This window comes from Rhinatrema bivittatum, chromosome 8 (genome assembly GCF_901001135.1).
Source record: "Rhinatrema bivittatum chromosome 8, aRhiBiv1.1, whole genome shotgun sequence".
Taxonomy (NCBI): Eukaryota; Metazoa; Chordata; class Amphibia; order Gymnophiona; family Rhinatrematidae; genus Rhinatrema; species Rhinatrema bivittatum.
The window spans coordinates 261,889,486-261,916,636 of record NC_042622.1 but is presented as its reverse complement, the minus strand read 5'-3'; the positions used below and the strand labels follow the sequence as shown (position 1 = coordinate 261,916,636).

The following is a 27,151-nucleotide window of genomic DNA, read 5'->3' as shown; positions in this document are numbered from 1 at the left end:
GGAGGAAAAAGCCTGGTAGCACTGAAAAGCAAAAAACATGGATAAAGGCATCAGGGCACCGTGGGGGGAGGGGCGCTGATGACATATAAAAGCCCAGGGCGGTTTAGGAGGGTCCCGGTGTAGCGATAGGGTATCGACTGCGTGAGGGTACCAGGGAACGAAGGACTTGAAGCTACAGAGGTCCTAAAGTTAAGGAAAAAATCCCTACCCCACTAGCATAAGCAAGCAGAGTGTCACAGAGATACTCGCAAGCTGTTTAAAGCTAACTGAAAAATGGGGGAAGGGAAGGCTTCAGTCAGTTAACAGCCTTAAGATAGTGACAGGAACCGACCGAAAAATAAGAATTAGTACTCACCGAGCGTCGTAAAAACGTACGCGGAGGGAGACCTGTGCAGGGAAAAGTGTTTTTTGAAGTGAAAAGTTAAGTGTTTCCATGAGGTAATTAGTTAAAAAATCCTCACAGAGCTCCAACCGCTATGCTGACTGCAGAGCGGAAAAAAGAAGACTGAGGGAGACACCTGTGGCTCACAGGGATAATTGCAGGCTGGGCATGCTCAGTGCACCCAGTGTGCCAGTGTCAGTCAAAGCTTGTTGAAACTTTGACAGAAAAGTTTTCCGTACAGGGCTCCATCCTCGATGTCACCCATTTGTGAGGACTACCATCCTGCTTGTCCTGTGAGAATTCCTGCAATTTCGGGTCCGAGGAATCTCCTACCGGGAACTCGGGAAGCTCAACTGAGTGAAAACAACGCCGACACCACTTTGGGCAAAACAGAAAGGACTGTGCGCAAAGAGACTCCCGATTCGGAAATGCGCAAGAATGGCTCCCTACCAGGCAACGCCTGCAAGCCCGAAACCCGCCGTGCCGAAGCAATGGCGACAAGGAATACAGCCTTCAACGTGAGATCGTTAAGAGTCGACCGCTTCAAGGGCCCAAACGGCGTTGCGCAGAGGGAGGAAAGAACCCAAGTCCGATTCCAAGACGGGCACGGATGACGTAATGGAGGACGGAGATGTTTCGCCCCCCCGAAGAAAATGGGAGACATCCGGAAACAGGGCGAGGGAGGATCCACGAACCTTACCTCGCCAGCAAGCAAGGACCGCAACCTGGACTCAGAGGGAACTGCACGCTAGTCCTGTGGCAAGACCAGCCTGAAGATACGCCAGGAACTCGGGGACGGAAGCGGAAGCAGGGCAGACTCGGACATAAGCCAAGGACGTAGACTGCTTTCTGGACCTCCACAGCGTGGACACCACCGCATCCGAGTAACCGGTTTTCTGCAACCGATTTCCCTCAAAAGCCATGCCGCGAGACAAAGTGATCCGCGAGACAACAATGATCCGCATCCTCCAACAGACGGTGCCTTGGCGGAGGAGCCCCGCCAACCCCAGAAGGTGAAGGGGAGCATCCACTGATAACTGAATGAGGTCCGCGAACCACGGTCCACCATGAACACGTTGGACGGGTGCAACTCTATGCGCCGAAGGATCTTGCCTAACATCAGCCATGGGAGAAAAACACGTAGAACAAGCCATCCGTCGGCCAGGGAAGCACCAACGCGTCGACTCCCTCGGCCCCTTTCTCCCGACGCAGACTGTAAAATCGCGGAGCCTTCACGCTGTGCCATGTGGCCATCAGATCCATGTGAGGCACTCCCCACGTTTCGCAGATGAGGAGAAACGCCTCATCCGCCAGCTCCCACCCTCCGGGGTCCAGATGATGACGGCTGAGAAAATCTGCCTGGACTTTGTCGACCCCGGGAATGCGAGACGCTGCAATGTCGCTGAGATGTTGTTCCGCCCAGGATATCAAAAGTTGCACCTCTTCCGCCGGCAGTAGACTCCGTGTCCCGCCTTGGCGATTGATGTAGGCCACGGAAAATCGCTTAGTCCAACAACACTCGGTCCGCCTTTCCCCGTATCAATGGCAGAAAGGACAGTAGCGCCAGGCGAGCCGCTCTGGACTCTAGCTTGGTGATGGCGGCCCTGTACGGACTTGCCCAGGCAGACTGCTCCCCAACCGGAGAGGCTGGCATCCGTGGTTACCACCGTCCAGTTGGGAACCAGGAGGGACCCTCCACAAGCCAGGTGGTCCGGATCCCACCACAAGTGAAGACTGGACCTGGCCTGGGCCGTGAGTGGAAGCGATAGGTGGAACTCTCCCGACACCAGCTGCCATCGGGAAAGGAAGGCTGATTGTAATGGCCGTAGAAGCACAAAAGCTCAGGGAACCACCTCGATCGTTGATGCCATAGAGCCCAGAACCATCAGGGAATCGCAAACCAGCGGTAGTCGAAGAGATAGGAACCGGCTCACTTGACCCTGCCGCCTGCGCACCCATTCTCCGGACAGAACCACTTCGCCCTGTGTTGTGTCGACCAGGGCTCCCAGGTACTCCAAGGACTGGGTGAAGACTAGCTGACTCTTGTTGAAGTTGACGACCCAGCCCCGGGACCGCAAAAGATGGAGGGCTCTGGCGACCGCCAGACGACATCGATCCTCGGACTTGGCCCGGATCAGACAATCGTCCAGGGAGGGGTGCCCCAGGAAAACCTCCTGTCGAAGCTGTGCCGCCACTACCCCCGTCACCTTCGGGAACGTGCGAGGAGCCGTTGCGAGGCTGAAAAGGGAGAGCTCGGAATTGATAAAGTCTGTCCAGAATGCCAGATGCCCACGTGGAGGTACGCTTCCGTGAGATCCCGAGAGGCCAGAACTCGCCTGAAACACCGAGGCAATCACAGACCGAATTGTTTCCATTTGGAAGAGTGGGATGCGACGACATCTGTTTACCCCTTCAGATCTAAAACTGGCCGTGACGTGCCGTCCTTCTTTGGCACGATGAAGAAAATGGAGTAACGGCCCGTGCCTCGCTGATCGGAAAGTACGGGGGAGATGGCTCCCAAGCTTTCCAGGCGCCGCCGGGTTTCTTGCCCTGCCGTCCCTTTCTTTGAACACTTGCAGGGTGACACCAGAAATCTGTCTGCCGGACCGTAGCCGTGTCTTATGACGCTGAGGACTCACTGATCCGACTTTATTGTGGCCCGGTCCTCGAAGAACCACGTCAACTGCGCCCCTATGCTTGGAACGATGGCCTGAGGTTGATGCGAGGGATGAACCAACTGTATTTCATTGGGAAGCCTTGGGTCCCGAGCCCGACAGGGCACCCCCTTGTCTACCGAATCCCGCCGCTGCCACTGCGACCGGGAAGACGACGACCAGTAGGAAGGCCCGGTAGACCTCTGGGGCGCGATCTTCTGTTTCCCCGAAACGCGCCCTGCTAGGGAAAAAGGACCGAGATCTGGACCTGTCCTCAGGCAGTGTAAAAACCCTGGTTTCCCCAAGGGGAATTGTTAAATTATCCAACTCCTTGAACGGTAGCGCTCCGAGGTGAGCCTTGGAGGATCCATCCACCGCCCAATTGTGAGTCAAAGAAGGCGGCGTGTCGAGACGGCCGACACCATGGATGTAGCAGATATACGAAGGAGATCGTGGAGGACATCTGCTTCATAGGCTATCGCCGCCTCCAGCCGGCCCGCCTGCGTGGCTTCCTCCACTGACAGAGCTGCATTCGCCTGGAGGACCTGGGCCCAGCGCAGACTAGCCCTCATGGCGAAGATGCTACAGATGGGAGCACGGACTCCCAAGGCTGACACCTCAAAATCTTTGGAAGCTGTACCTCCAGCTTCCTATCCTGAACGTCTCTGAGAGCCGTGGCCCCCGTGACCGGGATCGTCGACCGCTTCGTCAATGCCGACACCGCTGCGTCCACCGTGGGGAGCTGTAGGAGCTCCAGGACGTCCTCCTGGCAGCGATTAGAGCTTATCCATGGCCTTGCTGACCTTCAGCCCTAACTCCGGTGTATCCCATTCGCGAAACAGGATATCCAATGACGAAAAAACAATGGAATGGGAAGGCCACTGCTGGGCCAGTGAGACCTAAGAGCACTGGGTCTATGTTGGCTCCTGGCCGGGACATTATTGGTGGGGGCTCCACCCCCAAATCCTGAAGGATGGCCGGGATAAGAGGGGACAGCTCCTCTCCCCGGAACAGCCGAACCACTTTCGGGTCATCCCCGTTGACGGTTTGTGTTCCTTCGCCCGCTCCGGGCTGGGCGGAACCAGCCCCTGCTGTCCCTTTGGCCCCCCCCGGGGCTCCTCGGACGAATCCACCTCCTCCTGCGAGGAGGACTCTGTACCCGTCCCTTGAGTGCCTCCTCTCGGCGGCCGCGTCCTCCTGAGCGGCGCTGGGGAAAAGCCTGGGACCTCCTTGGTCTTCCTCTTCTTAGCTTTGCCTGCACCTTCCGCAGGAACAATTTTCTCAGCCCTGCGCCAGCGTCTCTTAAGCTTAAGCTTTGCGCCGCAACAGGGCAAAGTCTGAGGAAAATGAGGACCCAGAGTCTGAAGAATCTTCACCCGCACTGGCCTGCACAGGGGACTCAGCCCCCCCCCCCCGGTGCGTCCCTTCCCGATGGCCTTCTCTGTGGAGAAAACGCGGGAGACATGTCGCTAGGCCCGGCAGCCTCCCGCGCGATTTCGCGGGCTGTCCCTAAAATGGCCGCCACTCCTGCGCTACTCGGGAAGGGCGCAGCAGGCCTCTCAGAAACTGCAGCAACATGCGGCGGCGATCGAGCTGAGCGGGAACGGCTCCCCCGACTCGTCCCGGACGGTCCCTCTCCGTCCGAGACGCAGGGAGAACAGAGTCCGTTCCTAGAAACCGCGCACGCTCCGGGCCGCATGACCGGCAGACCGACCCCCGCGGCCTCTCGCACAAACGCGGCAAAAACACAGACAACAAAAACTGAAGAAAAAAATTAGATTCGGCCCCCCCGTCCAGCCACTCCCCCTGAGAAAACCCCCGAGACGGAGCGCAAAGAAACAGAGAGCCGACAGAAACAAAATAAACACTTTTTGGTTTTTTTTTTTTTGTACTTGCCGCTGTCCTCGGTCCTGAGGTCCTACTCCAGCGGGGGTGAGTGAACCGGGCTCCCCAGTGTCACCCCCGACGCTGCCACTAGTTCAGCCGGGCCCTCAGCCCTGGCAGCGGCCTCAACCAGGGGGGGATAGTCCCCTCAGGACCTTCAAACCCCCCTGGGAGGCAGGACGGACCGGATTCCTTCAAACTTTCCAAACTAAAATAAAGTTCTTGAAACTCAAACTAATCAGCACTGAGAAAAAAGCAACAACCACCCTGACTGACTAAAAAAGACCCAGGGCGGGAAGAGGCTGTGACCGCACCTGCACCATCTACTGGCACAGGGGCATATATGGCTCCGCCCACAAGTTTTGCTCTGTCTCCATCTACTGGTGCGGAGTCACAACCCAGGTGTCCTGGACTGATCCTGGTACGTACAGGGAAAAATAGGTTACTGGCATGGCATATATGCCGCTCCGGGTCCATGCTGGTGGAGGGGGAGGGACCGGACTACCGGTGATCACTCCTGGTGCCTGACTAAAACGAGGAGCCTGCTCTACCAGACCTACTACCAGGGGGGATGGTCCCACCAGGACCTGCCAACCCCCGGGAGGAAATTCCACTTCTTGTTGTCATGCTTGATCTTCCTTTACTTGTAAATTTCTTTTTTTTTTTTTTTTTTTTTTAAATCTTGAGACTGGTTCAAGACCGCAGGTTTTGTGCCACCTCCATCTGCTGGAGACAAAGAACTACTGAAGAGATGCAGGTAGCACATCAGGTTAAGAGGAGCTGCTCTTCAAGTTTTTCTCTGTCTCCATCTGTTGGAAGGGAGGCAAACCCAGCAGTCTGACTGATGTGGGTATGTACAGGGAATTCCTATTTACTAATACAGCCCTTCAGATCTCCTTAGACTCTCTCTCTCTCTTGCTGAGGAAGAGGCAAGTATACACAGAATATATTCATTCTATCACCAGAAGCCCACGGGAATCTCCTGGTCATACCTTCATTGGCTTGCCTTAGTTGCTCCTCTGGGCGCACCACCTTCCTGTCCTTCGAGGATTTGCAAGCAGTATTATTACCATTGTGCTGCTGTGGCCTTGTATTACGTGTAGTAGGTGCTTTTTGTTCCCAGGAAGATGGTGACTGGGGGCTGTTTTTCTTGGAGAGTGCCTGGTGCTGAATGAGCGTGGATTCTTCATACCAGGGAAAGGCAGGGGGCTCTCTCTGGTGGCGGCTCTCTATGGGGCTGCTGCTGAACTGCAGCTCTTGCTGTGAAAAAAAGGGGAAGGCTCCCATATTCAGATAAACCGCAAACTGTAATTCCAACACCAACCACTACCAGGCTTCAAATATCATTTAGCCTCAACAGAACACTTGCACATGAAGCATTCAGATCACAGGACAGTTACCAAGAGGCTTTGCACAGAAAGAACTAAGTCGATGCTTGGATCATCCATCAAAGTTTGTGTAATGAATATCCAGACCAGGGCCCAAATGGAGATATCCTGCAAGCAAAACTATAAATCTGAGAAGTGGATTATACTTACTGTAATGGACAGCAGTGGGAGCAGGACATCAGTCTGATGCTGGCCTGTGCTGAAGGATTTTTTGGTCAGATCCGGTTGAGAAGAATAAGACCCTAAACATAAAACAGGAGGTAGAGCACTGAGCAAACACACTACACTACTGCAAATCCAAAGTAGCAGATCTGCAAACAATGTACAGGAAGAAACAGGCTACTCCCATACCAGACTGAGAACCAAGAATTAGCAGCCTCTCACACACACACCACAACATTGAAAGTAAGGCATGGGCTGCAACAACTGGACACCAACTGGACTCAAACCCATGGAATTCTCACCTTCTCCTATTGGTATTGGCGAGCCTTTGTAGCTCCAGGATGGGGTTAAGAACAACTGAGATTCCCCCGACTGCATAGCACACTGCAGCTTTTCCAGCTCTATCCGACACCTAACCAGAAAGAAGAGAACCATAACACTGGTGCTGGAAGAATGGTCTCCGCATCAGAATGTCACACTGTATGATCACCCTCTCATTTTCAGGACATCCCGCAAGGTCAAGAATTTCTGCAACCCTTCTCCCCCTCCCCCGCTTCAAAGCAGCAACTGGTACCTGTTCAGCTCTTGCTCCAGCTTCTCAATCTGACTCTGGGCCGAGTCCAGCTGGCCCTGCAAGCAGCACACCTGGGTGTCCTTCATCTGTAATTCCTGGGCCAGCTGCTGCTGGGTCTTCTCCCCACTGCTGCAGGCTTCTGCCAGGATCTGCTTCTCCTGTCTCACTGTCAGTAACTCTCTCCTCTCCTCATCATGCTAAATAAGAGCAGGCAAACATCTACAGAACACGCATGACTCATCCCCTTGTAAATTATTCCACGGCAAAATCTTACTCAACTGCATGGATGGCACTGGAGGACAACAGAACACAGTTACAGCACTGGCTCCAACATGATTTTTACTGCATGAAAATATTACCCCAGCCAACATGTTCAAGCTTTGCGGGGACAATTTCAAAACTACCTGAATAGATGAGGTACTTTTACCTGCAGGCTTTGCACCAATTTTCAAAATAGGAACGTGCAAATAAGCTTTCTCTTGAAAAGCATCCCAGGGAAAAAGCATCCGGAGAGATCTGCACCTGTTTTCTGCCCCCCGGCAACCTAACCACAAGCCCGGAACCTTGCACCTAAAAGCACTCATGTCGCTGATTTCTGTGCATACTTTGTCAGCTAAAGGTTAGGTAATTTACCTGGGTAAGTTGATAAAGGGGATGGAACAGCTCCCCTATGAGGAAAGGCTGAGGAGATTAGGGCTGTTCAGCTTGGAGAAGAGATGGCTGAGGGGGGATATGATAGAGGTCTTTAAGATCATGAGAGGTCTTGAACTAGTAGATGTGACTCTGTTATTTACACTTTCGAATAATAGAAGGACTAGGGGGCATTCCATGAAGTTAGCAAGTAGCACATTTAAGACTAATTGGAGAAAATTATTTTTCACTCAACGCACAATAAAGCTCTGGAATTTGTTGCCAGAGGATGTGGTTAGTGCAGTTAGTGTAGCTGGGTTCAAAAACGGTTTGGATAAGTTCTTGGAAGAGAAGTCCATTAATGGCTATTAATCAATTTTACTTAGGGAATAGCCACTGCTATTAATTGCATCAGTAGTATGGGATCTTCTTAGTGTTTGGGTAATTGCCAGGTTCTTGTGGCCTGGTTTTGGCCTCTGTTGGAAACAGGATGCTGGGCTTGATGGACCCTTGGTCTGACCCAGCATGGCAATTTCTTATGTTCTTAAGTTGTAATTAAATATTTTGTCAATTTTCAAAAGCAAAAAGAGTGGCATTTTTATTGTTCCAGACTAACACACCTACCTCTTGGAAAGTGTTCATCATCATGCTAAATATTTAGACAGCTATAGCAAATGTGTTTTAAGTGAAAATAACCCAGGAAATAACACTCAGAAAAATAACTAGGATAACGTATAAATGCTCTGTAACTCAGACAAGGACGCTGCTAAGCGGTCATTTATTTAATTGGCCCCACATTCTAATGAGAACTTAAGGTTCTCATTAGAATGAGATGGTGGAGTAACGAGTTCTCTCTCTGCTGAGAGCTCCATGGTATGTTCAGTCAGTGTCGATACTTTGATGTTGATGGCTCCTTTCTGTCTCTCTTCACTACTGATGTGTCTTGGCTCTGATGCTTCAGTGCCAATGAGTCTTCGATGTGGTCTTTCAGCATCTACAATTTTCCTCCCATTTTGATGAATTTGATTTTAAACATCTTTTTGCCTTATTCCAATCAGATGGGCTTGGTTGCTCATATTTGTTGACATTCTCTGTAGACTAGTGCTCTCGGGAACATTTGTTCACAATTAGCGGTATCATGGTTCAATCCCAAGACATTTAAAGCATAAAGAGTGAAAATACAGAATTTATTTTACTTTTTTTTTTTTTTTAAAGGGCTCTTCCCCTTTCTTTCCGAAGAAGTCTTATTTGTCGACATTTGAGGATTAACGTGGTGAAGCCGAGAGAGAAACGGTTTTCCTGACCATTTGCTGAACGGATGAAAATAGATGGGAGGCAGAAATCACATGCAGGGAGGGATCACTAGCATGGGAAGGCTTGCTCATGCTCAGAAGACAAAGTCAAACTTTCTGGGCTTTGACAGAAAAACCATCTGACTTTGCACTGTCGGATGATGTCACCCATCTTACGTGGATGTTTGTTGTGCTTGTGCATGAAGAACACTAAATATTAGCTGACAAACTAGTGATATCCATGGGGGAAGGGGTGCAGTGGTAACCTCTCTTTCCCCGACAGCCTGGAAGGAGATGCCTACCTTCTGGTTTTCCTTCTGTAGTGTGGTCTCCAAGGCCTCCAGCAAAACTTGTTTCTGCTGCCTTTCCTTTGCAAGCTTCTCCAGCTGCTTCTCGCTCTCATGGAGCTTCTGAAGGGCCTGGCTGGGGATCCCGACTTTCCACTCCTCTGCCATCCAGCTCATGGTGTTCACCTTGTGGCAGCTACCTGCCAAGCCAGGACCATCCCTAAAGGGGAACACACAGGATTTGGATGTTACTGCAAAGTGAAGCCTGTCCAGGTTCTCTCACCTTATAATGCCTGATCACAGACAGCACCACTGACTATCTTTTATCTGCATACAACATGATTCCAAGCTGGTTATCCAGAACAGCAGCTCCATGAGTAAGAGACATTAATAGAGCGGGAGTGCACAAGACTAGTACCAGAGTGGCTCTTAAGAGTATTTCTTATAACTGCAGCTAAAAAAAAATAAAATTCCTCACATTTCCTTCTCCTGTCCCACCCCAGAGGTAGTGATGACAACATAAGTGAATTTTCAACTGAGCTAGGATCCCATCACTTTCCTTTATAAACGGAATACTTCCAATGATTTTCCAGAAGAAAGTTTTATGCAGCCTCTTCAGACAAAACACCCAGAGGGCCTTTTACACAAGATTTTACTTGCCCAACTTTTCACAGGGATTTTTTTTTTTCTCTCTCTTTATGAAGTTGTAGGAAATTAACTCCTTAGGCAGAAGACGTGCTTTTTCAGAACAGTGCAAACCAGGGCTTAATTTGTACACAAAAAAAGAAGTGGATCTATGGAGTGAAATGGGGGGGTGACCCATATAAGGTAGAAGGGCCAGGCCCTGGTGGGACCCGATTCAGGGGGGAGGAACCAGGGCTGGGTGTGAATTCTCTCTTAAACACTCACGTATGCGACACACCTAGTAGCAGTGGCACTGACAGGCCTTCACCTCCTTTCTCTTTGATCTTTGCCATTCTCCCTCATGGACTCAACTGTGCCAGCAAACTGCACAAAAATCAAGGCCATTTGGCTGCTCCCTGGCTCAGGGTAAGCAGCTCAAAAACACCCTGTGCTGCCTTCTCTGGGGTCCCTACCAGCGCTGCCAGAACTTATTTTCACTGCCGACTTTACTCCGCTTCCTTGAGTTAAAAATGTGGCAGAAGATCACTCTTGATTGTTATGCTGGAAATTAAGCCCTGGGTAACAAGACACAAAAAGAGGTTTGAAACCTGTGAGCTGTAGTGCTAATTATCAAGGCCAGTGCTGAATCCTTGAAGGCTGACACTACTGCTCATAAAATTCCAAACTTCTGCTTATCCAATCGCATTTGTATTTGTTCTTTGCTCTGCAGTGTCTGTGTCAGTATTGCATTTATATTCTGCTTTTTGATGCACTTCAAAGTGAATTACATTCAAGTCCTGTAGGTTTTGTACCTGAGGCTATGAAGAGTGAAGAGACTTCCTAAAGTTGCAAGACTTTGAACCCTGGCTGCCCTGGTTTACAGCCCATTGCCCTAACCACTGGGCTACTCCTCCACAGGAGACGTTTAGGAGTTTAGAAAACAGAGTAGCTTTATCTGCTCTCTGCTTCAGGCTAACCCTCTCCCCTACCCTCTACTTCCATGTAGGCTACTTGAAAGGAAAGGGCTAGAGAGCAAACAAAAATTGCTTACCTGAAACAGGCGTTCTCCGTGGACAGCAGCACAAAGCCACATATCTGGGTGACGTCATCTGACAGCACTGAGTCAGTACTTCCTCCCCAAACTGAAACTACTAAAATTTCTACTGAATACATGTGGCTGGGTTGGCGCCCTTGCCACTACACTTTGTCTTTCAGTCAATACAAGAGCTGAGCTAACTTACTATGGAGGAAGGAGGGAACATAATCACTTTTTGTCCTGCTGTCCACTGAAAACACCTGTTTCAGGTACGCAACTTTGCTTTTTCCATGGAGAAGCAAGACAAGACAGCATATGTCTGTTAACTCCCTAGCTGAGTGCTGTAAAAAATCAAGTCTTTAACAAAATACACAACCTTCCAGCATGCAGCTCTGGCCCTGTATTTCCCTTCCTTGTTTGTTTTTGTTACTTTTTGTAGTAGAGCTGCAGAGGTTGGCTGGTAGCTGGCAAGGTGCCAACACAGGTAGGGCGCATTGGTACATTAGTGGAGTAGGAGCTGCATGGTTTTGCACTGTCCAGACAGGTCCAAGGCCATCATAGAGACCCGTGCATTATGCAGTCATGCAATCATTGATTCATAATTGGTGACAGGATGTAGGCTGATGGCTTATGACGGGGCATGAACATAGTGTTAGTTTGCCTGCCGGCAAAAACCTCTGAAGACAAAACAACCAAACCACATATCAAGGTGAAGGTAAAAGTAATTTTAGAGATGTGAATCGGAACTGATATCTGATCCGATTCTGGTTCCGATTCACATCTCTAAAAAGTATGGGAAGTTGACCATGTCACAGCCCTGCAGATATCCTAGACAGGTGTGGCATTTAGCAATGCCAAAGAGGAAGCAACTGTTCAGACCTGATGGGCCACCATGTTGTGGGGCACATGGAGATGCTGAAGCTTATAGCACCCCAAGATACCAATGAATAGATGCACTGAAAGTGTGTTTAGAGGGATATATACCTTGAAACTCTAATTCTCAAATTATGATCACCTCTTTTCAAAAGATTTTTTTAAAATATTTTTTTCCTGTGTATTTGTGGTTAAAAAATACTCAAGAAAAAAAATATTTAAAAGAAAAAAAAAAACTTTTGAAAAGAGGTGATCATAATTTGAGAATTGAAGCTTATAGCATGTCACAATGCAATCCTGCAATCAGTTAGAGAGGGTCCATTTCTGAACTGGAGCACCCGGTCGATTATCATCATAAGATGAGGAGTTGCATGAAAAATGTCAACCGAGAGTTCTGTCCAAATAAATCAATAACGCTCTTCTGCAATTCAGTGTGCACAGATCGGAGTCACCAGGATTGGTAAAAGGGACAGGGTTAAAAGTTGGTAAAGCAATACACTGATTAATATGGAACTCAAACACCACCTTTGGAAGGAAAGCCAGGTGGAGGGGCAAGATAACTTTGTCATGGAAGATTTGAGTATACGGAGGTATGTGACTAAAGCCTGGAGCTCGCCAACCTGTCAAGTAGAAATGAGCACAAGCAAGAAGAGCACCTTCCAAGATAAAAAGGCAGTTCAGTGGTCCACAAAGGCTCATATGGCAGTCTCATCAATTGCTCCAACAAAACATACAAATCATAGGAAGGTGGAAGTTTCCACAGAGGCGGTTTTAGATTAAATAATCCTCTCAAAGTTTGACCTGCGCATTCTGTGACACCAACTTGCCCTCCATGGGGGATGTGATAAGTTGAAATGACAGACATTTATTTAAATAATTTTGATATACCGATACTCAAGATTAATGTCTTATCGTACCGGTTTACATTGAAACAAGGGGTAACCAATTAACCAGGAAGATAAAGTTACAATGAACAGGGGTTTACAGAGTGGGAGAGTAGAGAGTAAACGCATACGATTAACATAATAGATTATAACGTAACTAAGTGTAGTGTAACAAAGTATAACATAGGAACTTAGACAATAGCTTAATCTTTAGGTCTATAAAACTGCATGCACGAATGAGTGAGGAGGCGGGGGCGGATTTGTGAAAATAGAGTGCATAGCAGTGCTGTTAGTAGGGTGTCCATTAAGGGAAGGCTTGTGTGAACAGCCACGTTTTTAGTTTCTTTCTGAATGAAAACGGATTTGTTCTTGTCGAAGTTCTGGGGGCAGAAGATTCCAATGATACGGGCCAGCCGTGGATAAGGTTCGTTTCTGGATGGAAGTGTGACTGGTGGATTTGTTAGGGGGGGGGCTTGGAGTGATCGGTCTTGTGGAAACGTGAAGTTCGAGAGGTATTTTGAGTTGTAGAGTAGATCGGTGATATATGTTTTTGTGGATGATGGTTAAGGTCTTGAACATTATTCTGTGGTTGATAGGTAGCCAGTGTAGGTTTTTTAGGATTGGTGTAATGTGGTCCTTGCACCGCGAATTTGTAAGGATCCTTGCTGCGGCATTTTGAAGCATCTGTAGTGGTTTCGTTGAGGCGGCTGGAAGACCAAGGAGGAGCGCGTTACAGTAGTCTATTTTTGAAAACAGTATGGCTTGGAGTACTGACCTGTAGTCTTGAAAGTGAAGGAGAGGTTTTATTTGTTTCAGGACATGGAGCTTGTGGAAGCATTCCTTGGTGGTTGTGTTAATGAATTTTTTGATATTCATTCTGGTGTCAAGCATGGCTCCTAGATCTCTTACGTGGTTTACAAATGGTGAGAGATGGAGAGTAAGGGGGTTGTTGTCCTTTGGAGAAATGAATAGAAGTTCTGTTTTTGAGGTGTTGAGTACTAGATTGAGACTTGAGAGTAGACTATTGATGGAGCTGAGGCAGTTGTTCCAGAAGTGCATGGAGCTAGAGGTGGGGTCTGTGACAGGGATTAAGATCTGTACATCGTCAGCATATACAAAATGAGTTAGGTTTAGGCTCTCTAGATGCTGGCATAAAGGTAATAGATAAATATTAAACAGTGTGGGAGATAGCGAGGATCCTTGGGGGATGCCATGGTTGGAGTGGATGGGATGGGATTCTTTATCATTTATTCTCACCTTGTATTTTCTGTTATTGAGGAAGGATTTGAACCATTTGAGCGCCAAGCCTGTGATGCCGATTTTCCTTAGGCGGTTGATGAGAATTGCATGGTTTACCGTGTCGAATGCTGCTGAGATGTCGAGAAGGGCCAGAAGGTAGGATTGGCCTTTGTCTAGGCCCATTAGGATGTTGTCTGTTAAAGATAGTAGTAGCGTTTCTGTGTTTAGGTGTTTACGGAAACCGTATTGTGACGGAAAGAAAATGTTGTAGGAATCTAAGTAGTCTGTGAGTTGGTTATTGATTAGTTTTTCCATTAGTTTGGTGATAAATGGAAGGTTTGCTATGGGGCGAAAGTTTGCCGGGTTGGTTGGATCCAGATTAGGTTTCTTTAGTAAAGGTTTTAGAGAGGCGGTTTTGAGTGAGTCTGGAACGTATCCTTGTGTCAGGGAACAATTTATGATGTCTGCCAGTGGTTTGGAAATGGTATTTGGGATTGTAAGCAGGAGTTTGGTGGGTATTTGATCAGATGGATGTGACGATGGCTTCATTTTCTTGATTAACGATTCAATTTCCAGGGAAGATGTGGGTTCAAATGATTCTAGAAGCGGTTTGTGAGTGGAGGGTGATGGTTTGTAGATGGGAGGGGGTTGGGTGTTTGAGTTATTCAGTGGGGCCAGTAGGTTGTGAATTTTCTTCTCGAAGAATAGAGCCAATTCAGTGGATTTGTTTTGGGCTTCTTCTTCTGGGATGGTTGGTGGGACTGGTGTAGTGAGGGCTGATACATAAGAGAATAGTGTTTTTGGATCGTACATGAAGCTGTGTATTCTTTTGGCATAGAAATCTTTCTTTGTGCGTAATATGGTGGTTCTGTAGATACTCATAGCGGTTTTATAATTGGCTAGAAGGGAGGGTGAGGGATCTTTGCGCCAACGTTGCTCTTTGTGTCGTAGGTCTTGTTTGAGATTTTTCAGTGTTGTAGAGAACCAGGGTTTCTTATTTGAAAGTGCTGGGTTGATTTCTTTAGAAGTCAAAGGGCAGGTTTTGTTAGCTACTGAGCGAGTGATGTTAAGCCATGATGTTATAGCAGTGTCGGCGTTGGTGAGATCCAAATTGGGTAGGTCCTTGGCCAGATTTGAGTTAAGGTCATCCATTGAGCAAGGTTTTCTGAACCATATTGTTGATTTGGGAATGCAGGGAGTCTGTTTTCTCTTTATTGATAGTTCTGTAGTGATCAATGAGTGATCTGACCAGGGGATGGGGGTACAGGTGGGGGGGGGGGGGGGGGGTGGGAGATGGGTTCATTTATGAAAATGAGGTCCAGAGTGTGGCCGGCTTTATGTGTGGGTTTATTTATAATTTGCTTAAAACCCATGGCTTGGAAAGAGAATAGAAGGGCTTCACAGTTGGGGGTAGGAGATGGAGAGTCCGCATGAATGTTGAAGTCCCCTAGGATGATGGCAGGGGCGTCTGTGTTGATGTGTTTGGTGACGATTTCGATGAGAGGGGAGGGGTCAGACTCTAGGAGCCCGGGGGGGCATAAATTAGACAGATTTGTAGGGTATTCGATTTGAATAGCCCAATTTCTAATTTGATCGTTGAGATCACTGGTTGATGGGATAGTCTCAGATCTTTTTTTGCAGCTAGCAGTATTCCTCCTCCTCTTTTTTTTTGTCTGGGTAGGGAGAATATGTCGTAATCTTGTAGTGGCAATTGGTTAATTAAGGCTGTGTCTGTGTTTTGCAGCCATGTTTCAGTGATTGTGCAGATAACAGGTTGAGAGTCCAGGAGGTAGTCATTAAGGATATGTGATTTTTGTGAGGGATTGTGAGTTGAGAAGAGTTAGGGTAATTAGAGAGAGGCCCAGGAATTGAGTAAGGGGTGAAGTCATGATAGGGATCAATGATCTCTTTGAGCGTTGATGGTTGAGGATCGGTGGTTTATCTCTGCTAAGGATAGAGTGAGATATAATGGGGATGGGGAACGCTTGAATCATAGTGTGTGAGTGGGGAGCAAAGCTGGAGGTTTCTGGATGAAGTCAAGATGAGTTCTAGAAACTGCTTGGTGACAATGTTGTTTCTAGAGGAGGTCGGGATGATCTGTGGTGTGGTTGTGTTGGAGTAGGTGCTGGAGTGGCTGGATGCTAGCTGGTGTGGCTGGACGAATGCTGGAGTGGCTGGATGCTTGCTGAGGTGGCAGGATGCACGCTAGAATGGCTGGAAGAGTGCTTGGATGAATGCTGGGGTGCCTGGAAGCACGCTGGAGTAGCTGGATGAATGCTGGAGTGCCTGGAAGCACGCTGGAGAAGCTGGATGTATGCTGGAGTGGCTGGATGCACGTAGGTGTGCCTGGATGAGTGCTGGAGTGCCTGGAAGCACGCTGGAGTACCTGGAAGCACGTAGGTGTGCCTGGATGAATGTATGTTGAAGGGAGGGCAGTAGATGGAGTTGCTATGGTTTGGTTTCTGTTGGTTTCTAGAGGTATCTAGAAGTAGTCAGAGTAAGTGGATTTCTATTTCGTTGTTCAGTTGCGCACGAAGGGGTGCACAAAGGGGCGGGCCCCTTTGTTGCGCTCCTTCGTGCGCGCGACCCCTGGATCTGTCTGAGCCCCTTAAAGGGTTTTGGGGAGCCGGTCGTGACGTCGGGGCTTCCGTGGGAGGGCTTGCCTAGCCGCGCGGTTCGCTTTCTTATTTATTTATTTATTTTTTATAAGTTTAAATCGCTTGCCTGTGTGTGCCTTGTCTCGGGTCCACCTCCCCTGGCGCCGATCGCGCAGGGAGGGCCGACTCGAGCCGGGGGGGCGGCGTGCAGGTCGACGGCAAGGTGAGAGAGAGGTGAGAGACATGAAGATGTATAGAGATAGTCTTCAAGCTCAATGTGGGTGAATGTAACTAGTAGGTGAGAATGTCCTTAATAAAGAGTGTGATTTAGATGTATCTGACAAAGTGGACCCTGTCCTCGAAAGTTCATGCCTCAAATTGGTTGTCTATAAGGTGCCACTTGCCTCCTGTCATTCTTAATCAGAGAGGTGACAGAAGTGGCTCTGTTAACAAAACACCAGATAGAAAAACACTTTCATTTGCAGGCATATGATCTGATGGTAGCAGGACACGTGGATGTCAGAAAAACAGATTTCATGAACTCAGTAAAGTCAAGATTAAGGATCAGTACCTGTTTGTTCCAAGCTATGAGCACCAGCGTGGAAAGGTTGGGGTGAAGGAGAGCCCCTTCCTATAGGATCAAGAAAAATGGGAATATTGGCAGATGAATCGGAGATGTGACTAATAGTCTGCCTAGCTACAGAAACCATGCCTGTTGAGAAAAGCAAGTTTGCTTGCCGTAAACAGTGTTTCCGTAGATAGCAGGATGAATTAGCCATGCTGTCATGGGAACTGTCTATCAGGCCCGGGAGGCGGAGCTTCAAAGTGATGTCAGAACTTTGCTCTGAGGCTGCGCGTGGTTTCCCGTGCTGGAATCAACTCTCCTCAGTCTGTGATAAAGCAAGTGTGGTCGTTGAGACGAAATGTCGACTGGTCAGGGAGGTGGGTGGGTCAGCATGGCTAATTATATAAACAAGACAATAAACAATAATCTCTTTCTCATTGTACAGCGCTTATCTCCGCTTTTAGTTTATATCATTCTCTTTTCCAAGTTATGTTTTTATCATTAATCCCTGTTGCAAGATATTAGTTTGTATTATTTCTTAGTTCTGTGTATAGCCCTATAATGCTACCGTTATGTTCCATGTAAACCGATGTAATGTTCCCAACGAATGTTGGTCTAGAAAAATGTTAAATAAATAAATAATCCTTCCTGCTATCTACGGAAACACTGTTTACGGCAAGCAAACTTGCTTTTTCCCCATCGATAGCAGGGCTGAATTAGCTATGCTATCATGGGAGTCCTAAGCTCCCCATCACGCTGAGTTAGTATATTAGTCCTGGTATGAATAGAGCGTGATGAAAGTTAAGTGCTAGTCGACTTAGTTGAATCTGTGGCTAACGACTGTAGAAGTGTCCTTCCCAATCTGGCGTCATCCGTTGTTTGCTGATCTAAGAAGTAATGGGAAGTGAACATATGAAGCGATGCCCATGTGGCCTCTTTACAAATGTCCAATGGTGGGACTTGTCTGAGATGAGATAATGAAGCTGCCACTGTGTGTGTTTAATGCGCTATGGGGAGAGAAGACAGTTTGGACTGTCGTTTGTCATAGCAGAATTGTATGCATTGAGTAATCCTGCTAGAGATGGTACGTTTAGCTACTGGAAGTCCCAGAGCATTCGGATTGAAGGACACAGAGTAGTGATGCCCTGGTAGGCGAATGGGTTCGCTGTTTGTAATAAGCAAATGCTCTCTTGCAATCTAAAGTGTGTAGAAGTTTCTCTCTCATTTTGATGTGGTTTGGGACAAAATGTTGGTAGTTCAATTGATTGGTTATGATGAAATCAGGATACCACGTTCAGTAGAAATGAAGGATGAGTTTGTAGTAGTACTTTGTGATGATAAAACTGAAGGTATGGGCTATAGTGTACTAGTGCCTGTAATTCACTCACCCGGCAACTGACGTAATAGCTGTCAGGAAGACTACCTTCCAGGTAAGAAATTTGATATGCGCCTAGTCCATTGGTTCAAATGTTGGTGCCATCAGTTGTTCCAGAACTAGATTTAGATTCCAGGGTACTGGAGATTTGGAGACCGGGGGTCGAAGATGTGTTAACCCCCGGACAAATCGAGAAACCATCGGATGAATTGAAATGGGCTGACCATCATGTAGCCTGTGGAAGGCATCTATTGCACTAAAGGTGAACTCAAACCGAAGCTATAGCCAGACCTGCGAGGTATAAGGTATGCAGATAATCTAGTAATCAAGCCGGCATAGAATGGGGCTGGTATGTGAAGTTCAATCTAGTCCCAGCCTGAGCATGTCCACCCGCTGTCTGCATGGGCCTCATGCTGCAGGATCTCGACAGTCATACAGGCTTCCCTCAGGATCCCTGCTGTTTCCTGTACAGTTTTAGCATGGTGAGAGACGCCTTGAATCATAAAGACTAGGCCTCCCGGAAAGAGCCACCGATAGCGTATGTTGGCTTCAGTTAGCTTGACGGTAATGCAGCGAAATTCTTGCTGCTTCTTCAGGGTGGCCAAGGAAAGATCTGCAAAGATGACAATTTTGTGGCCTTCCATTGCCTTGTGCATTGACACCGTGCAGCATTGTAAATTTGTTCTTTTTGGGGTAAAAAGTGGTAGCATACCACTATATCTCTGGGCTTATTTGCTATCTTGGGCCCTAGAGTCCTATGAGCCCTATCAACTTTGATGTCTTGTTCTGGGGCAGCTGCAGTGTTCACGCTGTCTCAGAGGAAAAATGTAGATATTTTTTCCATTACTGCGGTACAGTTAGAGAACTCCTCTGTTTCTGGCACTCCTCTGATACGAAAGTTGCACCGGCGGCTGTGGTTTTCAATATCCTCAAGTTTCTCTGATAAGGTTTGGCATGTCTCTTGGAGGGCATCGTGGTCTCTCTGCAGGTTAAGCCAGCCTTCCCCGTGTGTCTAAGTGGATCTCAGCCTTGTCGATCCTCCTGCCTAATTCCGTTTCTTCCCGTATCTCAGAGATTAAAACTGAAACTTCTGACATAATTTTTAAGATCTTGTCTTAACTCTCCAAACCATCCTCACATCTGTGCGGGTGGGGTAATTCCCACACACATCGCTCGAATCTCCACTTGCCCTCCTCCGTTTCTTCAATAAGATCCTCCGGCGCCATACTGGATCACCTTGTGATTGGCTTGTCTCTACTCCTGGAGTACGAATATTTGCACAGTTCGGTTGATTTTCTCTTCGTGGACATCGGCGATAGGTAGAGAAAGGTCTTAGTAGTCACTGAGTACGTTTTTTGGCTCTTTTGCGGACAAAAGGCGTGTGTTAAGCCCGGTATGCTCGGGAAGCAAGAAATTAAGTTGCTCGCATGAGGAGTGACATCACTTCCCCCCGGGTCCAAACAAACATTATCCTCTCTCCTTCACTTACAGCCCCCCCCCCCCCCAAATGCTCTCACATTCATAGACTCTCTCCTCCTCACACACACTCAGGCTCTCATGCGCACTCTCTCTCACACACACCTTCTCTTGACATACATTCTCACAAGCACAGAGATTCACAACATACACATGCTCTCTCACACACCCACACAGCCTCTCTTACTCAGACACACCTACACAACACAGGTCTCATTCTATCTTACTTTCACATGCACATTCTCAGAGCCCTCTCCTCTCTTCCTTGGGCTGTGGTGGAATGGGCTCTGCCACGGCCATTCTTCTGTTTATACCGCGCCGTGCCTTCTCTTCTGGCCCCAATAGCATGTGCTGTGCTGTAGCTATGCCTCTCTTTAGGCCCTATTAGGCCTACTCTTCTTCTGGACACAATGGGATGGGCTGCACCAGTCAGTCATTCTTCTTTTCAGGGCTCGTTGGGCCCTCTCTTCTGGCTCAGGGCAGAGAAGATGAGGCAGCCGCAGCAGCACAATTTAAGGGGGACACTTCCTACCGCTCCCCAGATTTTGCTGCCTGAGGCGGCCACCTCACAACAGAACTGTCCCTGTCTGGAGGAAAGGGGTGATACAGTAAGACGTTCTGAGGGTCTGCATCCAATTTCTGCATGTTGTTGAAAAGGAATTACATCATCTGCATCTGAGGAGAGGCTATGCGAAATATCCTCTTGATCTGAGTATCCAAAAGTCTGGCATCTTTTCTTAGTGGAGTGAACAAATACATTCTAGTCTTCATCACCTCCCCAGCTACAGTCACATCCCGAGACCCCTAGTCAACGCACTCCATTACCGCTATTGTAAATATGTTTGTATTGATATTGTTTAGTTCTGAGTTTCCTCTGCCACTGGCTACTCTTCTTCCCAGTTCGAGTACCCCTGTTTTATTGTAACTTTCACTTTTTTTGTTTATGTTAATGTTATTTCCCCCCTTGTTCCAGATATGATATGATCTGTATTATGAATGTCGGTATAAAAAAGCACTAAATAAATAAAATAATAAATATAGCTGATTCTGCTCTGAGAGACTCAGCAGAATTTGAAGCTTAGTATGCCCTGGGCACGTCTGTAATCTATATTTAGAGTCCGCAGCCTTGGAATCAGAGGGAATTGTAAAAAGCGTTCTCCACATAGGTGTTTGCACAATAAGACATCTTGGATGGGAACTGCTCTGACTTACTTGTTTAGGAGGCTGTATAAATTGACACACACCATCATATTCCCATCTGTGTGCATCCTCTTCTTTCAATTTAAAATTTCTGGTCTTTCTATATTTTAAATAGGAAGGCAGGATAAGAGGTATCCTTAGACAGAGAAGTCCAATCTATGGGGTGCAGATAGGGACCAGATGGAACATCCAGGAATGAGGCTTGTCCAAAAACCAAGCAGGCGAGTCAGAATGGAATGAGTCATTATGTAGCTGGGAGAAGACACATTCCTAATGGGAGACAGAGAAGCTGCAGCAAGTGATGGTCCATGCAAAATCAAAGCTGCTGGGGGGAACAGGAGTAGTGGACCTGTTTCTGTGCAAGTTTTTTCAAGCTGCAAATTCAGACCACATCAACTGTACCTGAGCATAGGGTTTTGTAATCTGTGGGGGCAGCGAAGAATATGCCGGTGGCCAAGGGGGCATTTGAGGCTCAGGTATCAGTGGCAAATCAAGATCCACAGAATTGGACTGAGTCTCTTTGTTTAGCAGTATTATATCCAGTAGAGCACAAACAGGAAGGACTACTGTGTATCTATTTATGCTTGGAATCGTGGTTTGTTTGGGGGTTTGTTTGTTTTGTTTTTTTTTAGCAATCCCAGAATCATCAGTAAAAGAGCTATGATGGAGGACATCCCGTCTCTGATGTGTCCACGCCATGGAGCAAACAAGCCCCTGCACAGATACTGCATTGCTCGGCATCGATGAAGAATATCTCGGTGCCAAGGTGCTACTACCTAAGAAAGAGATCTAGGCGTCATAGTGGATAACACATTGAAATCGTCGGTTCAGTGTGCTGCGGCAGTCAAAAAAGCAAACAGAATGTTGGGAATTATTAGAAAGGGAATGGTGAATAAAAGGGAAAATGTCATAATGCCTCTGTATCGCTCCATGGTGAGACCGCACCTTGAATACTGTGTACAATTCTGGTCGCCGCATCTCAAAAAAGATATAATTGCGATGGAGAAGGTACAGAGAAGGGCTACCAAAATGATAAGGGGAATGGAACAACTCCCCTATGAGGAGACTAAAGAGGTTAGGACTTTTCAGCTTGGAGAAGAGATGACTGAGGGGGGATATGATAGAGGTGTTTAAAATCATGAGAGGTCTAGAACAGGTAGATGTGAATCGGTTATTTACTTTTTCGGATAATAGAAAGACTAGGGGGCACTCCATAAAGTTAGCATGGGGCACATTTAAAACTAATCGGAGAAAGTTCTTTTTTACTCAACGCACAATTAAACTCTGGAATTTGTTGCCAGGGGATGTGGTTAGTGCAGTTAGTATAGCTGTGTTTAAAAAAGGATTGGATAAGTTCTTGGAGGAGAAGTCCATTACCTGCTATTAAGTTCACTTAGAGAATAGCCACTGCCATTAGCAATGGTAACATGGAATAGACTTAGTTTTTGGGTACTTGCCAGGTTCTTATGGCCTGGATTGGCCATTTTCTTATGTTCTTATCTTTCTTTCTTATCTTTCTGCACAGAGCAGCATACCTTCAGTACCGACTAAATTGGCCTCTGTACCAGGTCCATCAATCTCTATACTGTGGATTCCTTGGCACCAGTGTCCAAAAGGATCAGATCCTCGGTGCTGTATAGGCCTGGTGCCAAGGCGCTCTGGTGAGTGGCGAAATATTGGTGCCATGAGCAGTCTTGCACGTTTTTGAACACCCCTTAGCCTGAGAAGAACTGGGCTTTTGAATTTTCTTTGAAACTGAATCGGCCAAAGGGACAGACTTACGGTGATGTTTAAGTTGCAAAGAGTCATGAGTGAGGGCACACTTTATACAAGTGTGCCCTCTGAGTTATATTCCACAGGGTTTGCATATAGTGGAGTGATGCTCCAGATACAAGCAACGAAGGCAGAAATCATGCTTATCACGAATGGCTATCTTATAGCTGGTATCTGACGCAGACCTTGAAGGAGGCTTAAAGGAAAATTAGTTTCTTACCTGATAATTTTCGTTCCTGTAGTACCAAGGATCAGTCCAGGACACCTGGGTTGTGACTCCGCACCAGTAGATGGAGACAGACTAAAACTTGTGGGCGGAGCCATATATAAGCCCCTGTGCCAGTCACAGCCCCTCAGTCATACGTAATGTCAAAGTAGAAAGCAATAAGGCAACCATAGCCAACTAGCAACACGCTACATAAATGGAAACAATACCAACCCCTACGGGAACCAAACTCCCCAACCGGGAGAGCGAACAAACAAGCGGATAGCTTTAATCTTGAAGAACCCTGAGCAGACTCTCCGTTAGGTTAGCGTAGCACTGCGGGCGGGATCCTGGACTGATCCTTGGTACTACAGGAACGAAAATTATCAGGTAAGAAACTAATTTTCCTTTCCCTGTACGTACCAGGATCAGTCCAGGACACCTGGGAAGTACCAGAGCTAAGTTACCGAGGGTGGGAAGCAGAGAGTCCCGCTCGGAGTACCCTCTCTCTAAACCCTCTGGCCTCAGTAGCCTGAACCTCCAACCGATAATGTATGATGAAGGTATGCAACGACTTCCAGGTAGCCACCCTGCAAATCCGTTGAGGCGAGACCTGAGAAGAATCCGCCCAAGACGCAGCGGAAGACCGCGTCGGATGAGCCTTGAGACCCTCATGCGGAGGATTTCCCCCGCACTACGTACGCTGAGCCACTGGCCTCCGTGATCCAACGGGCGATCGCTGTGCGAGACGCCGCAGAACCATTCTTTGGGCCCAAAGGTCCTCTGCACATCCAGTTTTCGCAACTCTTTCGATCTCGGGTCCGAAGACTCCCCGACCGCGAAAACGGGAGCTCCACTGATCGATTCAAGTGAAAGCCGACACTACCGTAGGCAGAAAGAACGAACAGTCCGTCAGGAAACCCCTACGGCAGAGATCCACAAAAAAATGGCTCCCTACATGAACATGCCTGTACTTCCGAGACACGGCGTGCTGAAGCCATCGCCGCCAGGAATACGTTCTACAAAGTAAGATCTTGGACTGTAGCGCGCTTCAAGGGCTCAAACAGTGCCGAGCCTAAGGCGGAAAGAACCCAGTTGAGGTTCCAAGCCGGACAAGGTGAACGCAAGGGAGGACGGAGGCGATTAGCCCCCCCCCCCCCGCAGGAAACGGGAGATATCCGGGTGAAGAGTCAGGGAGCTCCCCGGATCTTTCCCTGCAACCAACCAAGCGCCACCACCTGGACCCGTAGCGAACTGCACGCGAAGCCTGTGGCCAGCCCGGCCAGGAGAAAAGCCAGAATATCGGAAACGGCAGTGGCAGCGGGGTCCAAACCCCACTCAACACACCATTCCTCAAAGATTATCCATACCCGGACATACACCAGGGACGTAGACTGCACCTCCACAGCGTAGCCATGACCGCGTCCGAGGGACCTTTTCTCCTCAACCGATTCCTGTCAAAAGCCATGCCGCGAGACAGAAGTGATCCGCTTCCTCCAAACAGACAGGGCCCTGCTGAAGCAGCCCCGCGAACCCCTAGAGACGAAGGGGAGCCGCCCCCGACAACTGGAGGAGGTCTGCGAACCACGGGCGGCGTGTCCACTCCGGTGCCACCAGGATTGCAATTCTATGCGCCGCAGAAGCTTGCCGATCATGGGCCATGGGGAAACACGTACAGCCGGACATCCGTCGGCCAGGGAGTACCAATGCGTCGACGCCTTCTGTTCCCCTTTCTCGACGCCGACTGTAAAATCGCGGAGCCTTCGCGTTGTGCCACGTGGCCCTCAGATTCATGTGGGGAACCCCCCCCACTTCCTGCAGATGAGGAGAAACGCTTCGTCCGCCAGCTCCCACTCTCCGGGATCCAGGCGGTGACGGCTGAGATAATCTGCCTGGACGTTGTCGACCCCGGCAATATGAGACGCCGCAATCTTGCTGCGGTTTCGTTCCGACCAGGCCAGCAAGGACTGCGCCTCCTGCGCCACCAGCGGACTTCTTGTCCCGACTTGGCGATTGATGTAGACCACTGTAGTCGCATTGTCCGAAAGAACTCGGACCGCCTTTCCCATAGCACCGGTAGGAAGGCTTGAAGAGTCAGACGGACCACTCTGGTCTCCCGACGGTTGATAGGCCACCGGGCTTGCGACTCTGACCAAAGCCCCTGCACCGATGTCCCTAGGCAAACTGCTCCCCAGCCGGAGAGACTGGCATCCGTGGTCACCACCGTCCACCTGGGCACCAGAAGGGACACTCCACAGGACAGAAGACTGGGATCCAGCCACCAGAGTAGGCTGGACCTCGCCTGGCCCGCGAGTGGGAGCGGTAGGTAGAAATCCTCGGAAACCAGCTTCCAGCGGGATAGTAACGAGGACTGCAAGGACCGCAGGTGAGCGAAAGCCCAGGGTACCAACGCGAGCGTTGAAGCCATCAATCCCAGAATTGTCCGGTAATCACACACCCGCGGGCGGCTGAGATATAACCAACGCCGCACTAGAGATTGCAGCTTGCATATCCGATCTTGAGATAGGACCACCTAGCCCCGCTTCGTGACGAATACGGCTCCCATATATACCAAGGATTGAGTGGGAGTCAGTTGACTCTTGTTGTAGTTGATCACCCAGCCCAGGGACTGCCAGAGCTGTAGGTAAGGATGAACCGGGAGACCTTCCTGACGGAGCTGCGCTGCCACTACCACCATCACTGTCGTGAATGTCCGAGGAGCGGTCGCGAGCCCAAAAAAGGGAGCGCTCGAAATTGGTAGTGCCTTCTTAGAATGCAGAACCTTAGGAACCGCTGGCACGATGGCTGGATGCCCACGTGAAGGTACGCTTTTGTGAGATCTGGGAACGCCAGAAATTCGCCCGGGACGCACCGACGCAATCACCGAGCGAATAGTCACCATTTGGAAGTGGGGAACACGAAGGCATCTATTTACCCCTGTTAGATCCAGGCTTGGCCATGACGTGCCGTCGTTCTTGGGAACCACGAATGAAATGGAGTACCTGCCCCTGCCCCGCTGATCGACAGGGACGGGGAAATGGCCCCCAGCTTGCCAATCATCGGATGGTGTCCAGCACCGCCGCCCTTTTCTTGGGGTCCTTGCAGAGTGAGACCAGAAACTTGTCCGCTGGGATGCGAGCAAAATCTAACTCGTAGCTGTGTCTTATCCTGTTGAGGACCCACTGGTCCGACTTCACTTTGGTCCATTCCTCGAAAAATAAAGGTAACCACGCTCCCACATGTGGAATGACGTGCTGCAGGCGCGGCGAGGGATGGACCATCCGAACTTCATTGCGAAGCCTCGTGTCCCCCAAAAGGACTGCTACCACTGAAGGTTCCGAGAGGAAGACGGCCTATACGAAGAGCCGGTGGATCTTTGAGGGCGCGATTTCCTGGGCCCCCGAAGCCTCATCCAATTCCTTGCCAAACAGCAATTTCCCCATGAAAAGCAGAGCCCTCCAGGTGAGCCTTGGACGAGCATTCGCAGCCCAGTTGCGCAGCCATAGGAGACGACGCGCAGCCACCGCCGCCACCATGGACCTAGCGGATGTACGCAGCAGATCATGCAGGGCGTCTGCCCCATATGCTATCGCCGCCTCCAATCTGCCTGAGAAGCCTCCTCCGCATACAGGCCCGCATTCGCCTGAAGGACATGGGCCCAGCGCCGACTAGCTCCCATAGCAAAGTTAGTGCAGATGGCGGCCCGCACACCCAGGGCGGATACCTCAAAAACGAAGTTAGTGCAGATGGCGGCCCGCACACCCAGGGCGGATACCTCAAAATCTTCTTAAGCTGCACTTCCAACTTCCTGTCCGGGATATCCCGGAGCGCCGTAGCTCCTGTGACCGGGATAGTAGATCTTTGTCACCGCGGAGACCGCTGAATCCACCTTTGGAAGACGGAGAAGGTCCAGCGCCTCCCCTGGGAGCGGATAGAGCTTATCCATGGACTTGCTGACCTTCCATCCCATTCGCGGAATAAGATATCCGAAGAAAAATGAAACGGGAAGGCAACTGCCGGACCCATAAGGCCCAGCAGAACAGGATCCATA

General features: G+C 49.0%; 1 protein-coding gene across 4 annotated transcripts in view; it reads right to left on the bottom strand.

Annotated features, from left to right (window-relative positions):
* Positions 1–27,151, bottom strand: part of LOC115098282 (centromere protein F-like) — a 116,068-nt gene that overhangs the window by 75,024 nt on the left and 13,893 nt on the right. For 3 of the 4 annotated variants that reach the window (XM_029614794.1, XM_029614793.1, XM_029614792.1), the window contains 5 exons: positions 9,269–9,473; positions 7,045–7,241; positions 6,773–6,882; positions 6,459–6,550; positions 5,913–6,180 (listed from right to left, as the gene is read on the bottom strand). In XM_029614794.1, the coding sequence (XP_029470654.1) occupies positions 5,913–6,180; positions 6,459–6,550; positions 6,773–6,882; positions 7,045–7,241; positions 9,269–9,430 (829 nt within the window). In that variant the 5' untranslated portion in view covers positions 9,431–9,473. The remainder of the gene's footprint in view (positions 1–5,912; positions 6,181–6,458; positions 6,551–6,772; positions 6,883–7,044; positions 7,242–9,268; positions 9,474–27,151) is intronic. The other variant, XM_029614795.1, reaches the window with a different exon arrangement.